Genomic DNA, 15,289 nt, shown 5'->3' on the forward strand with positions numbered 1-15,289 from the left:
TTTAGGTCTCTGTCTGCATCACATAGAGGAAGACTGATTTTTATTTAGTGCTAGAATGCAGAAAAGTGAGAATTAGTGACATCTTGTATGCACTTTGCATTTATAATTAAGCAATATCACAATATAGCAAGAGTGTTGTTGAACTAAATATCAGCATGATTCGGCTGTAGGTGTGAGCCTACTGGTAATCACAGCCTATGCTGATGTTTAAAAATGTAAAGTTTCCCTGCTTGAATAGCTAACAATAAAGTAATAAAGGCTCTGTAAGTCGCTTTGTATAAAAGCATCTGCGAAATGCATAAATGTAAATGTAAAACTCTATTGTCAGCTCAAATGTCTCTTTCTGAAATTAATAAAGTTGTGACATCACAATGTAATACTGACTTTCCAGAAGGGATTGCTATTGAATGATGGGACTACCCCAGCTACATTAGACCAGATGGAAACACACGAAACATAATAACCGTAACTGATTTTACATAGCAAAATTTAAATAAAGGCCTTAAAGGTACCAATACACAGCCTGCTAAATTTTAAGGGTCAAAGAGAGAGAGGGAGTGGAAAACAGTCAAGAACAAAATAATTATGAAAAATAATAATAAGTGAACCTTTGGGATAAAATGATGAGAGAAATATTATATTAACCCTTTAAGTAAGATCAAGGGAAGTCAGAGTTTAGTGCAAAAATTAAGTATCTTTGTCAACAGTTGCTATGTGTCCCTTTATTTGGAAATGTTAACACATGGGATTTTAAGTCTTTACACTTACAGTACATTCAGTGCCCCCACCACAGATCCTCTTGTCCCCACATCCACTACTGGCTAAGACAAATTACTGATTTTACCTGAGTAAAACCACCTTATTAGAATTCAAGACAGTATAAGCCAGAAATGCCTTCATCTCCAGCTCCCATTATTGTATACGGCTGGACAAAACTAATGCACTTACTGGCCTGCAGCTCCAGCCACATTAGCTCCAACCACATTACTCTCCACTGCTGATGACAGGCATTGAAGACATGAACAATATAAAAAGATGGAAAAGACAGAGACCGGATAAGATGCAAAGATTATGAACTAAATCAAATAATCAAAAGAAAAACAAAAGAATTTCCACATTGTCTAGTTCACAGTCACTCATGTGTGTCTCTTTCTCTGATGAGGACAATACTGGTCAATTGACTAGTATATACAGTATAAGAAATATATTATTTAAAGACAGCTGGCCAAAACAATCCCAGTTTGAGGGAGAAAACAACCATTTCACCAAAAATAAACTTTTTATTTCAAAAATATTAAAATACCTCAAGAAGTAAAAACGTCTCGGGTTACATGTGTACCCCTTGTTCCCTGAAAAAGGCGGAAAGAGATGTTGCGCTGCTAAGCGCTACGGGGAACAGCTTTCGCTGTGAGCCGAGCTGAATAATGTGTGGAACACGTCAATGAACATTGACCAGAATTTATAGCCTCGGCTGATGTAATCATTAGATGCACATGAGGCCAGGCTATAAATGGATACGTCACCAGGTGTCGTCAGATACTTCTTTTTGAAGAGCAGTCCTGAGACGTCCCAGTGCGGCAAAGCAGTGCAACATCTCGTTCCGCCTTTTTCAGGGAACAAGGGTTACACATGTAACCCGAGACGTTCCCTTTACAAAAGGCTTCACTACGATGTTACGCTGCTAAGCGCTACGGGAACGCAATACCCACGCCGCACGACTTGGGGCTGTCCGGACCCCTACGGTTGTGCAGTGTACTCACAAAAACGCGAGAGGTCTCAGACATGAGCTTGAGATGTCGACTCAAGGGCATAAGAGCCTGGAGTAGCATAAACATCTAAACCATTAATTTTTTGATGAATGTGTGCAGAGAGGACCAGTCTGCCGCATCACAAACTTGTTCAGGCATGAGCTGAGATGTCGACTCAAGGGCATAAGAGCCCAGAGTAGCAAAGCATCTAACCCACAAAGTTCGATGAATGTGTGCGAAGAGAACCCTATCGCAACACAAACTTGTCATAAAAACTGATGAATGTGAGCGGAGAGGACCAGCCTGCTGCATCACAAACTTGTTCAGGCATGAGTTGAGATGTCGACTCAAGGGCATAAGAGCCCAGAGTAGCAAAGCATCTAACCCATAAAGTTCGATGAATGTGTGCGAAGAGAACCCTATCGCAACACAAACTTGTCATAAAAACTGATGAATGTGAGCGGAGAGGACCAGCCTGCCGCATCACAAACCTGTTTAGGCATGGGCTGAGATGTCGACTCAAGGACATAAGAGTCCGAAGTAGCAAAGCATCTAAACCATAAAATGCGATTAGTGTGTGCGGAGAGTGCCAACCTGTCGCACCACAAACTTGTTCGGTGTCAACTCAAGGGCGTAAGAGCCAAGAGTGGCAAGAACATCCAAACTATAAAAGTTTAATGAATGTGCGCGGAGAGGACCAACCTGACGCACCACAAACTTGCTGCAGAGGGAGACCTCTAGCCAAGGCTTTAGAGGAGGAAAGCCCTCTGGAAGAGTGCGCCCTAAAACCGACTGGCGAAGCTTGACCGCGCGCCTCGTAGGCCCCTCACCCAAAGTGACAACCCGGTCACGGCTCCAAAGTGAAGAACTGCTGCCCTGACTTTACGCCACTAGCAAGTGCGTTCCACCTAGAGTGGGACCCAAGGCAAAAAACCGGGGTATGAACCACATAGAAAGGGAACGAAGCCTGAGGCGCGTAACCCTATTTAGCATAGGGGTTTGGCCCTTGGAAGAAATCCCCTGGCTTTTGGCCACAACAAAAACGGTCTCATGAGCAGAAGGTCCAGAGGGATCACTGTGGACGCATTTGCCCTGAGACCTGGAAATCATTGATACTGATAACAGTGCAACCTTGACCTAGCCTGACTTTGCTCAGGGTGATCTAAATGGACTCAATCCTAGCGGGAGACAGTTGTGCCCGCATTGAGATTGAACTCCATACGATGCCCCGATAGACAGTGTTCTGAGTGGGAGAGAGGACGCTTTTCTTGGCGTTGAGCCTCAACCCCAGAGAAACAGATGAGCTAAGACGATGTCCCTGTGCTGAACTGCCAGTTCCTGGAACTGCGCTAGGATCAGCCAGTCGTCTACATAATTCAGAATGCAGATGCCCCAGAGTCGCTACATCATGCACTGTGAATGTGCGGGTAAAAAGGGCTAAGCTAAGTGAAAGAACCTGACCCTGGAAGACTTCGCCCCCGGAAGTGAACCTCAGGAACTTTCCATGTTGTGGCAGAACTTCTAAATGAAGTATTATGAAGTGCGTCATAAGATCGATGGTGACCCGCCAAACGAGTTGTAGGGCTTGAGACACGACCGTCTTGACAGGCATCATCTTGGACTAGAACACCCACGGGTAGTTCAAGCTTTAAGATCTAAGCCAGACGCCACCCCTCACCCTGCATGGGAAACGGGAAGTATTTAGTGTAATAACCTAACTCTCTCTCTGGAAGGGGAACACATACCATGGCCCCTTTAACCAGGAGATTGAGTTATATTTTTTTTACATAAAAAGAAATCCGGTTCACGGATTGAGAACATGCCGTTGAAACACGGAAAAGCGGCGAGTGAATTAAATCCTGACGCCCTTATAAGACCCACAGAAAATAATATATTCGGCAGAAGTTCCCACGCTGCCAGGATCTCTGAGATGGGTATTATATTTTAACACTTCCTGTTGAGGGGTTGTCGAGTGTTTCGAGTCCTGAATAAAATGCAGGAACAGCGAAAACACCCAACTGGGAGGAACAGCATAGTGTGCAGAGCAGAATAGTGTGCAGAGCAGCACCAGCCTTACCTGCTGCTTGATAAGCCCTTCCCACTAAAGTGGAGGTTGTCCTACAAGGCTTTGAGGGAGAGAGGGCTTCTAAGTGACGATGCCGAGCCCGGCGAGAGATAGCCCATAGCGTCTCTTCGACCGGCGGCATCACTGAATACCGCCGTGCCTCAGCACCCACGATAGTCGAATATAATGACGTCGAGGGTATGTGAACACGGGAAGAAAATATATATATTTATTTATTTTTTTTAGGGGTTCTCCATGAGCGAAAAAGCTCTTAATGGAGGTTATCAAAGAAGGGAAGGAACCCATGAGGCATTCCCTTTCTTAGACTGGAAGATAAAATCTATCCCCTAATTTGAAGCGTTTGGGGGTCTCTTTTTTGCATGGCCAGACCAATCTGGCAACCGCACGAGTAACAACATCGAGCAATTCCTCCGTAGATTTTTTATCGCGGACGGAAAGCTCGGAGGCGGGAAGAGAATTGCGATCCACCTCATGATCCAAGAAGCGTCGAGATCATGTGAAGAAACAGCTGGGTTTGGGGAGAGAGTGAGAGAAAGGGATCAACCCGTCTCTTGCTCCTCAGCCAAAACCATGCAAGAGCCCCACGAACGACCTTTTTTCGAGAGTGCTGACTCCCGGAAGCAAGCGAGGCGAGCACGACGCACTCTGCCTGTTAAAGCAAATCGCAGTGCTCGCACCCACCCTGCTGCCACGCAGAGCAGTGTGCTCCCAAACAAACAGCAAAAACTGATGTGTGTCGTCTTCAGCTATAGAGCGAGAAGAGGGAACACGCAACGTTTATGACTTTCAGTCATTCTCTCTTTTTAGAAATATATATATATATATTTTCTAAACAGAAGAGAAAAGAGAACAAAGAACAAAGTTCACTGCACACTGTCTAACTGATTCTAACTCCTAACAGAGGAAAGAAAGTTTTGACAGTGTTTGTGAAACACACAGAAACAGAATCGCTCTGAAAAAAGAGTTTCTGACGACACCTGGTGACGTATCCATTTATAGCCTGGCCTCAGGTGCATCTCATGATTACATCAGCCGAGGCTATAAATTCCGGTCAATGTTCATTGACGTGTTCCACACATTATTCAGCTCAGCTCACAGCGAAAGCTGTTCCCCGTAGCGCTTAGCAGCGCAACATCTTAGTGAAGCCTTTTGTAAAGGGAACAGCATAGCTGAAAAAAAAATTATTATAACTAATTTTAATAATTCTAAGACAAACTTTGTCAAATGAATAGGACAGTGGAAATTAAAGGAATAGTTCACTCAAATGCAGCTTGTGCATTCTATTTCTGGTTTCTGAAGGCATATCAAAATTATAAATAAAGGGATGAAAAAATAAAAATTAAAATGAATTCTTATCTGTTCCAAAGTCTAGTTCTGTCCAAGCTTTCTTATAATTCAAGGTTGAATAACATTGTCAACTTTTAGAAAAGTCATTTCAATAAGGCTTCAAAAATAAGTAGTTCCCCGTCTAGTCACTCTCTGCTGCCATTGGTGTATGAATGTGTGTGTGTGAATGGGTGAATGAGTCAACAGTGTAAAGCGCTTTGAATACCGATAAGGTTAAAAAGGCGCTATATAAGTGCAGACCATGTACCATTTACCATTCAACGTTGTGTCGGAGAAGCGACACTAGGGGTCTCTCTTGAGCACCGAATATACCTCTGATCTATGAAAAAAGGCCAATGAGAAGTTGGCAGCAAGTATTTTCATACCCCGGACATACGGGTATAAAGTTGAGGAAATACTATGAGTTCATTCAGAAAATTTCTTCTCAGCCGATGGTTGTGCATGCTGTTTGCTCAAAGTCACACCAATTTCAGTATTCCTCTGATGCTCTGCATAATGTTGGATTGACGGCGCATTACAGCGGCTATTTCTCCTTCTTGCACGGCAGTGCAATATCCCCTGGGCGCTTCGACAGTGCAGAAACCAAACTCTAAGAGAGTTATTTAAAAGAGTGATTCCTCCAAAAGAGTATATTTTTCACTAAAAGAGCAATACACAGCGGCGTTTAACGTCCTTTTCAGGACACATCTTTCTAAAGATGCATTTCCGCCCCTGTGTAGTTCCTGGATGCGGTAGAGTGCTCTCCGCTTCAGACGGCCACAGGCACTGTCTCGTGTGTCTGGGCAGCGATCACACCGAGGCCGCGTTTGTGGATGGTTCATGCTCTCACTGCGAGGGCATGACCATGGCAACGTTGCGGTCGCGGCTCGCTTTCAACAGAAAGCAAGCCACTCCAGCCGCCCCCGCATTGCTCCTTCTTCCCACGGGATTAAGGACGGCGTGGGTGGCGCTGGAAGCGATCTGGGGATGGCAGCAGGTGCAGCTCCGTCGGGTACCCCCCCTCGGACCACCCGTCCCCCGGCACGCTCATTGACTCACGTCTGTGCTCGAGGCAACAGCGGCTCGCCTCACAGCCAGCCTGCCTATCCTCTGGAGCTTGAAGTGGATGAGCTCACCGCTGCATCGGAGAGCGTGGCGTCTGACGTGGATAACTCCCCTGGGCTGCCACCTTCGGGCCAGCATGCCCAGGCTGAGGCTGACGCTCAGATGACCGATATGCTTTCCTGGGCCGCCGACAGCATGGGCTTGGACTGGAACCCGCTCACGGCTGCGCTCCCCCCGGTCCCGTTTTTTCCGGAGGTGCATGATGAGCTGACATCACTGTGGAGGGCACCCTTCTTCACCCATCACAAAGCCACTTGCTCATCCGCTCTTGTTACCCTCGATGGCGGAGCAGCCCACGGGTACACAACGATTCCCCCATGGATAGGGCTTTTGCGCTCCACCTTTGTCCTGGAAACCCTACCACCTGGAGGGGTCGCCCTGTGCTCCCTTCCAAGGCCTGTAGGACAACATCCTTGTTGACAGCGAAGGCCTACAGCGCCACCGGACATGCCGCTTCTGCCCTGCACGCCATGGCCCTCCTGCAAGTACACCAGGCCAAGGCGCTCAAAGAGCTGCACGTGGGTAGCCCTGATCCCGATGTTCTGCAGGAACTGCGCTCAGTGACCAACCTCACCGTTAGAGCCACGGAGGTCACCGCGCAGTCACTCGGGCAGGCGATGGCCACGCTTGTGGTCCAGGAACGTCACCTGTGGCTGAACTTGGTTGAGATGCTTGAGACCGACGAGATTCACTTTCTCGATGCCCCAGTCTCCCAGTTCGGCCTCTTCGGCGACACCATCGTGGACTTTACCCAGCAGTTTTCCGCGGTGAAGAAACAGACGGAGGCCATTTCTCATATCCTGCCCTGCCGCAAGTCTGCCGCCATGGGCCATGCCCGTCTGCTCGCCGAGTGCGTCCCCCTGCGAAGAGACAACAGGCTGCTCCGCCTCAACCTGGGCCCAGCTCTCAGCCCACGCGTCAAGAGCACCGCAGGAAGCAGACGCACCCCCTCTCACGTACCCCCTCGAGGACCCGGAAGGCTCCCAGGCGCTCCTGAGACAGTCGACCCAGAGCCCGAGATGTTAGCTCCGGAGATGGTAAGACCACTCCGTCCCCTGGTGGAGGGCCGGGAGGAGAATCTTTTGTTGAATTCAATTCATTTGCCGCTCCCCTTAGACGGGGCTGTGGTACCCAAATTCTCAATAAAACAGCTATTTCCTTTGTCTCTGGGTCATCTGGTCTGCAAATGCCGTTCTCACGGCACTCTGCCACCAGATCTCAACAGTCCCGGCATGCTGGACGCTGACCCCCCTCCTTCAGACCCACGACTGTTCCCCGGCCGGCCGGTTCTGACGAGTCCAGAGGACACCGCTACAGGACCTCCTCCTCAGTCACTAACCCGCCCCCTGCCGGGTGTGCGGAGCAAGGTAAGTGCTTTGAGTCCTTTTTAAGCACTAGAACCTCTGGACGCGTCCTCGCCTCCCAATGGCGTACTACCTGCTCCATCCGCTACGAAGCCCCGCCGGGTACGTCAAAAATACTCGTACACTTGGTGCCCCTAGCTCGGAGATTGGATGCGTGGCTCTCACTTCCCAACCAGTCACTCTGGTTGGCCCGGACCATCCGACTCGGTTACGCAATTCAGTTTGCCAGGCCCCCGCCCCCCCCTTCGCGGGCATCCACTTTACTGCAGTACACGGCGAACATGCCAAATCCCTGCGTGCAGAAATCACTACTCTTTTACTCAAAGACGCAATACAGCCTGTCCCTCCAAATGAAATGAAGAAGGGTTTCTACAGCCCTTACTTCATTGTACCCAAGAAAGGCGGCGGCTTACGACCGTTCTTGGACTTGGAGATTTCAACCGGGCTTTGCACAAACTCCCGTTAAAAATACTCACGCAAAAGCACATCTTAACTTGCGTCCGGCATCTAGATTGGTTCGCAGCGGTAGACCTGAAGGACGCGTACTTCAGCGTCTCAATTCTGCCGTGACACCGACTCTTTCTACGGTTCGCGTTCGACAGCCAGGCATTCCAGTACAAATTCCTCCCCTGGTGCTCAGGCACCTCAGCCCCCTGGGGCTTCAGGTCAACCTAGAAAAGAGCAAGCTCACCCCAGTTCAGAGCATCTCTTTCCTCGGTATGGAGTTTGACTCAGTCTCAATGTCAGCATGCCTCACCAACGAGCGTGTGCAGTCGGTGCTGAAATGCCTGCACCAGGCCAGGTACAACGGTCCCTTTAAAACTTTCCAGAGGCTCCTGGGGCATATAGCATCCTACGCGGCGGCCGCGGCGCTGGGGTTGATGCATATGAGAACGCTTCAGCACTGGCTTCAGAATCGAAGTGATGATCACCACCCGCCTGCCGCCAGACATTCAAACCCTGGACAGACCGCTGCTTTCTACGGGCAGGTGTGCCCCTGCAGCAGGTGTCCCGACACGTCCTGGTCACGACCGACGCCTCCAGACTGGGTTGGGGCGCCGTGTGCAACGGGCACGAAGCTGCGGGCCGTTGGAGAGGGGCACCACTGCGATGGCATATCAATTGCCTAGAGTTGCTGACTGTTTTCTTTGCCCTGCGGAAGTTTCTCCTGTTAGTTCGGGACAAACATGTCCTAGTCAGGTCAGACAGCGATACATGAATCGCCAAGGAGGCGTACGCTCCCACCACATGTCACGACTTGCCGGTCATCTCCTCATTTGGAGCCAGCAGCGACTCAGGTCGCATCCCCGGCAAACTCAATGTGGTAGCGGAAACACTGTCACGACAACGCTTGCCCAGCGGAGAGTGGAGGTTTCACCCCCAGTCGGTCCAGCTGATTTGGGAACGATTCGGCGAGCCCCAGGTAGATCTGAATGCCTCCCGAGAGACCTCCCACTGCCCGCTCTGGTATGCCCGAACAGGTGCTGTGCAAGGTCAGGGAGGACGAGGAACAAGTCGAACTAGTGGCTCCCTATTGACCCACCCGGGTCTGGTTCTCAGACCTCATACTCCTCGTGACAGCCCCTCCCTGGAAAATTCCCCTGAGGAAGGACCTTCTTTCTCAGGGGCAGGGCACGCTCTGGCATCCGCACCCAGACCTCTGGAACCTCCATGTCTGGCCCCTGGACGGGACGCGGAAGATCTAGCCGGTCTACCGCCTACCGTCGTAGACATGATCAACCAAGCCAGAGCCCCTTCTACCAGGCATCTCTACGCCCTGAAGTGGTGCTTGTTCACAAATTGGTGTTCTTCCCGAGCCAAAGACCCACAGAGGTGCGCAGTTAGGTCAGTGTCCCCTTCCACCCTAAAGGTGTATGTCGCTGCTCTCATGGCCCACCACGACGCAGTAGATGGCAAGTCCCTGAGTAAGCACAACTTAATCATCAGGTTCCTAAGAGGCGCCCAGAGGTTAAATCGCTCCCGGCCAAGCCTGTTCCCCTCCTGGGACCTCTCGGTAGTCCTTGCGGGCCTCCAGAGACCTCCCTTCGAGCCGCTAGAATCAGTTGGACTCAGGACCATCTCTCTTAAGACTGCCCTGCTGATCGCGCTCGCTTCCATCAAGAGGGTCGGGGACCTGCAAGCGTTCTCTGTCAGCAACACTTGCCTGGAGTTCGGTCCGGCAGACACATACGTGATCCTAAGACCGCGACCCGGCTACATGCCCAAGGTTCCTACCACACCCTTTAGAGACCATGTAGTGAACCTGCAAGAGCTGCCCCGGGAGGAGGCAGACCCAGCCCCTTCGTTGCTGTGTCCGGTACGTGCTTTGCGTACCTACCTGGACCGCACGCAGAGCTTTAGATGTTCTGAGAAGCTCTTTGTATGCTTTGGGGGACAGCGGAAAGGAAATGCTGTCTCCAAACAGAGGCTTTCCCACTGGGTAGTGGACGCCAATTCATTGGCCTATCGCACCCAGGCCATGCCCCCCTTGCGGGTCCGAGCTCACTCAACAAGGAGTGTTGCATCCTCATGGGCACTGGCCAGTGGAACCTCCCTGGCAGACATATGCAGTGCAGCGGGTTGGGCGACACAAATACATTTACGAGATATTACAATCTCAGGGTTGAGTCAGTATCATCCCGTGTTTTCTCAGGTCCGAGCCAGTAGTGTGTGTATTTTCCACGATACGGTTCCCCCTTACAGAAGTGGACCCGCGTTTTCCTTTGGCAGTCCGCGGCTGCCCTTCGGTCACCGTGTTGTAGCAACTCCCCCCTCCTAAGGCTGGATCTACCACTGCGCCACTTCCACGTGTCGCCTAAAAACACATCTGATGTATTCACCACTCTTACCTCCCCTTCCGGGCAGGTGAGGTCTCTGCAGGGTCTTTTCCCCTTGAAAGAATAAGGAACTGGGTAAGACCCCCTTCCCTTAATGCATGTAAGGGCCCCGGCCGTAATTGCTCTATGCGAGAAACATAGAGAGATAAGAGGCCCAGCCAGGCTTGGCCCGTTCCCAGGTTGGCAAGCGTTGCCTTGTTCCCTTGTCTAGGGTAACAAGAAGGACGCCGACGACTTTTGTGGGGCATTGGGGAAGGGTACGTGCAGTCACAGACACAGCTGGTCGTCTTGGCACGTAAAATACCTGCCCGCTCCTGTGTCAGCAGAACACGTACACAGCTCAGCGCATGGCGTGATTTAAATTGGACCCCTAGTGTCCCTTCTCCGACACAACGTCGAAGAGAGCGACAGACGGGGAACGTCTAGGTTACGAATGTAACCTCCGTTCCCTGATGGAGGGAACGAGACGTTGTGTCTTCTCGGCCACGTTGCTGAGCCGAGCCACTGTTTTGGCCGAACCATTTTCCGGCTCCTCCTGAATGAACTCATAGTATTTCCTCACCTTTATACCTGTATGTCCGGGGGCGGGGTATGCAAATACTACTTGGCAACTTCTCATTGGCCATTTTTCATAGATCAGAGGTATATTCGGTGCTCAAGAGAGACCCCTAGTGTCACTTCTCTGACACAACGTCTCGTTCCGTCCATCAGGGAACAGAGGTTACATCTGTAACCTAGACGTTATAGATACAAACTGTACCATCTGTCTGCAGACTTTTATACAAGGAGAATACAGGAGTCTGTTTCACAACCTATCTCCGAAAATGTTTTGTTGCTGCTAACCCTTGTAAACACCAAATGCCTGCTTTTAAATGTCGGTATGGCATTCTGTTTAGTGGGCACAAAACAACTCTTTGAATGTGTGAACAGAGAGAGGCAAGAGTAGCACAGCTTCTATAATACAACACACTGTCTGTTAATATAATAAATGCATATAAACTGAATTATTCACTGCAGTAATCAGTTTATTTGAGTACCTGAAAAAAGTCAGACAAATTAAATGATCATATGTTATCCTCCATAACCAATACACTTGTGATAGCTGTTTATTTTTTTCAGAGAGCATTACATTTATAAAACAACCCCCAAACTATTATGGTTATTTCTATGGGAAATTTAACTGTGAGAAAAACAGAATCACTGAAAAAAAAAGGTTTTATTTAGCTGTTGAGGTTAATTTGTCCCTTGTGAACCAAATATATAACTTTTTTACTCTTTATATGTGTAAATCACCCAAAATGCATTGTTTTTAAGCTTCAATCTTTAAAAACACGGTACAGCACAGAAAACAGTCAATCTTAAAATAAAATTAAAAAAAACAACAACAAATAAGCATGAAAAATCACATAATTATAAATAATAACCATATACTGTAGTCTAATCTTTCAAACAACTAAACTATACCCACAAGCCATATTGGAACGGTGACATCTTTGCCTCCTAGTGCTTACAAAGCAAACTACAACACAGCTTTCTCTAATTCAGAGGGTCTGGAGCCCCTAAGGGGGTCAGTGCTAAGGGGGTCAGTGGAAAATTTCAGAGAAAAAAAATAATAATTAAAAAGTAAATATTTACCAAATTAGACATTATTACCATTTAATTCTGTTGTCTAAGAACTACCAATAGACTACAAATACAAACTAGGGATGCACCAATTGTGAAAATCTGGCCCGATACCAATACCAATGTTTAAAAAAAAACAATTTGGCTGATGGCCGATGCCGATTTTGTTTTTTGTTTTTTTGCTGTTATTTAATCGCCCTTTTGTGCCAGTGAAACAAAGAAATCTTCATTATAAAAATAAATGAGCCATTTTTAAGTCTATCAGCCCTGCATCACACTATCTTTGAATGAGCACAAATTCAATCATACAAATTTATGAAACAACGTTTAATATAACCTTCTTTAAAATGTTGTGAAAAATTACTTTTTCAAGAGCCTTTTTGCCTACTATTCCCCTGCTATATAGCATAATTTTTCACTAAATCACAGACCAGAGAGTAAAATACTCCAACACCACAAACATTTTCTTGCACTTATTTAAAAACAAACCACACGTGCGCATGGCATCCGTTGCCCTCTTACGTCATGCCAGAGTTGTGTTCAGCCAGTGGCTGTGGGTGGTATTATAGTTCCACCTGTTGGATCTTCTCCGAAACTGCAGCTGGGAAGGCAATTGTTGTCCAAGTCGACCGCAAATAACCAAGACATATAAACAGATAATCATCGGCCACTGCCATAGGTGAATGACACCGTATTCTGCCGATAAGCTGATGTCAGTCAACAAGGCAAATATTGGCCAATACCGATGTTTGGTCGTTACATCGGTGCATCCCTAATACAAACTGAATTGAAAATTATTTTCTTCAGGGGCTTTTTCATGTAACATTACTCTAATAGTGGGTAGAAAAAAAGACATGTGGTCAACTTAATACAAAGTAAATATTTTCCACAGATTTATTTATTGTTGTACAAAAACAATATAAAATCCACTTACTTAAGGGGTCCCTTGCAAAGGTAACATCATGCCTTGGATTTAAAAAGTTTGAAAACCCCTGCTCTAAACGATTCTCTAAATAATCACATGGAGAGCTCTATCCAATTTGGTTTGAAAATAATATGACAAATGTGTGAATGGAAACCAGAGCATTGCACAAGTTTACCTGCATCATTGCGTCACAAGTGTGCAAGTAAAGTGTGCCGAAGGCGGGGGCTGGGACCTCCTCACTTCCTAATGTCGATGGACCATCAAAAACACACTCCAGAGACTCTACCTGAAGAGGGGCACGCAGCTTAGGTCAAACATAAACACAAACACATATCAAACATTCTGCCTACAAGCAGCTTTTGAGTGAGAGTGAAGTGTGTTTATCTTGTTGGAAAGCATAATCGCCTTCATTGAATCCCATGCAGCTACTGACAAACCACAACAACAAACAGCTGGCAAAGCCACAGATGAGTGAGAGTAATGGGCAGCATGAGGTGACTTCAGCGTAATGACTGAATTCTAATCACTCATAATGTCATAATGATGATCGTTCATTATGTGCAAAAACACATACAAAGCTTTCTTCTTTCAAAAACACAGATCATCATGACGATCAAACTGCAGACACACAAAAGCACACACTTTAAGTTGTGTGGCATAAGACAACAATACAATGGCATCATTGCTAGAGCATGGAGCCATTCAGAGATAGATGGGTCACAATGTGCTCACATGTATCAGCTATGTATCATATTGGGTGATAAAACATGACATTATTGATTCCTAAATGTTTGAATTCTAAAAGAGTCAGCAGGGATCACTGAAAACTCCTAGATGATACATAACAATGATGTGGATAAATAATTACAATTATTGTTATTTGGGATGCCAAAGTTAACACGTCAACTTCTTTTTAATGCGATTACATTTATTTAACACAGTTACACGATTCCCACAATTTTTTACCAATGAATTTCCATGAACTTTCCAAGATTTTCCAGTTGTTACTGGATAAGGACTTTTATAAATCATTTTAAGGGATTGCACCGACAAAGAAATATTTCTAGCTGATATTTTTAATATAAATATAAATAGTTTAGAGCTGAGCATAGCTGATATTCATTATACATTATAGAAATTTCCACAACTTTTCATGACTTCTTTTTGTCAGAAAAAGATACATTTTTAAGTCCTTTTTTACCTTCTCTCTACTTCAAACAGCCCTATGCGCTCTTCTTTCCAAAGAGTACTTCTTCCATTGTTTTTGGCGATTCACATTCTTTGTGCATATCGCCATCTACTGGGCAGTTAGGAAAATTTATAGTCAAAAAGTACTTAAATATGTATTTGTTTCTCACCCACACCAATCATATAATTTCTGAAGATATGGATGGATTTAAACACTGGAGAAATATGGATTACTTTTATGCTGCATTTATGTGTTTTTTGGAGCTTCAAATTTCTGCCCACCATTCACTTGCATTGAATGGACCAACAGAGCTGAGATATTTTTCTAAAACTCTTAGTTTGTGTTCCACAGAAGAAAGAAAATCTCACATCTGGGATGGCATGAGGGTAATTAACTGATGAGAGAATACATTTTTTTGGGCGAACTCTCCCTTTAATGAAAAGACTAGAGGACTGCTGGAACAAATTTTTAATTGTATTTGATTATCAGAGTCTACTAACAGCTCTAATTATTATATTATCACTCTGTATTTCTGTCACACAGTATGTAATATCCTGTAAACCATTTTACTTAGTGTAGAACCTGCAGTGACAAACAGACTATTTATTCATCCCGATAAAAACACCACAACGGATTACCGCAGTGCTTCAGTATCAATATCTTTGTGGGACTTTGCAGGTATGCAGGCCAGACAGAGCACGCTAAAAGTGTGGGACATGGGGAGTCTCAAGATGTCATCTTCATCTGTGCCGAAAATTCCAGCCAAGCATGCAGGGAAATCATCCCATAATCAAGAAAAGAGCTTTAAACAAAGTGACATTCTGAAACATGAAATAAAAAAATCTATGGCCGTGAATCAATTTCAAATTAAACCAAGTGCATCTGCTTTAGAATAAGATGTCAGGCGGTGTGCCACTGAACCGAAAGGTTAACCACTGAACCGAAAGGTTATGTAAATAGAAACCTGACCAGGGGCATGTGGTTCATGTGTCGTGTGCTGAAGAAAGAATGCAGATACTGTCATCCATTGGGGCAGAGAATTCTATTGGGGCAGAGAGTGTGAAAA

The 15,289-nt window shown here is 46.5% G+C and overlaps 1 protein-coding gene across 12 annotated transcripts in view; it reads right to left on the reverse strand.

Moving 5' to 3' along the window:
• Positions 1–15,289, reverse strand: part of LOC127646859 (disks large homolog 1-like) — a 258,238-nt gene that overhangs the window by 152,093 nt on the left and 90,856 nt on the right. For 4 of the 12 annotated variants that reach the window (XM_052130771.1, XM_052130779.1, XM_052130778.1 and 1 more), the window contains one exon: positions 13,210–13,320. The exons of the other annotated variants lie outside the window; for them this stretch is intronic. In XM_052130771.1, the coding sequence (XP_051986731.1) occupies positions 13,210–13,320 (111 nt within the window). The remainder of the gene's footprint in view (positions 1–13,209; positions 13,321–15,289) is intronic. 12 annotated transcript variants of the gene reach the window in all.

The sequence above is a fragment of the Xyrauchen texanus genome, chromosome 7 (genome assembly GCF_025860055.1).
Source record: "Xyrauchen texanus isolate HMW12.3.18 chromosome 7, RBS_HiC_50CHRs, whole genome shotgun sequence".
Classification (NCBI taxonomy): Eukaryota; Metazoa; Chordata; class Actinopteri; order Cypriniformes; family Catostomidae; genus Xyrauchen; species Xyrauchen texanus.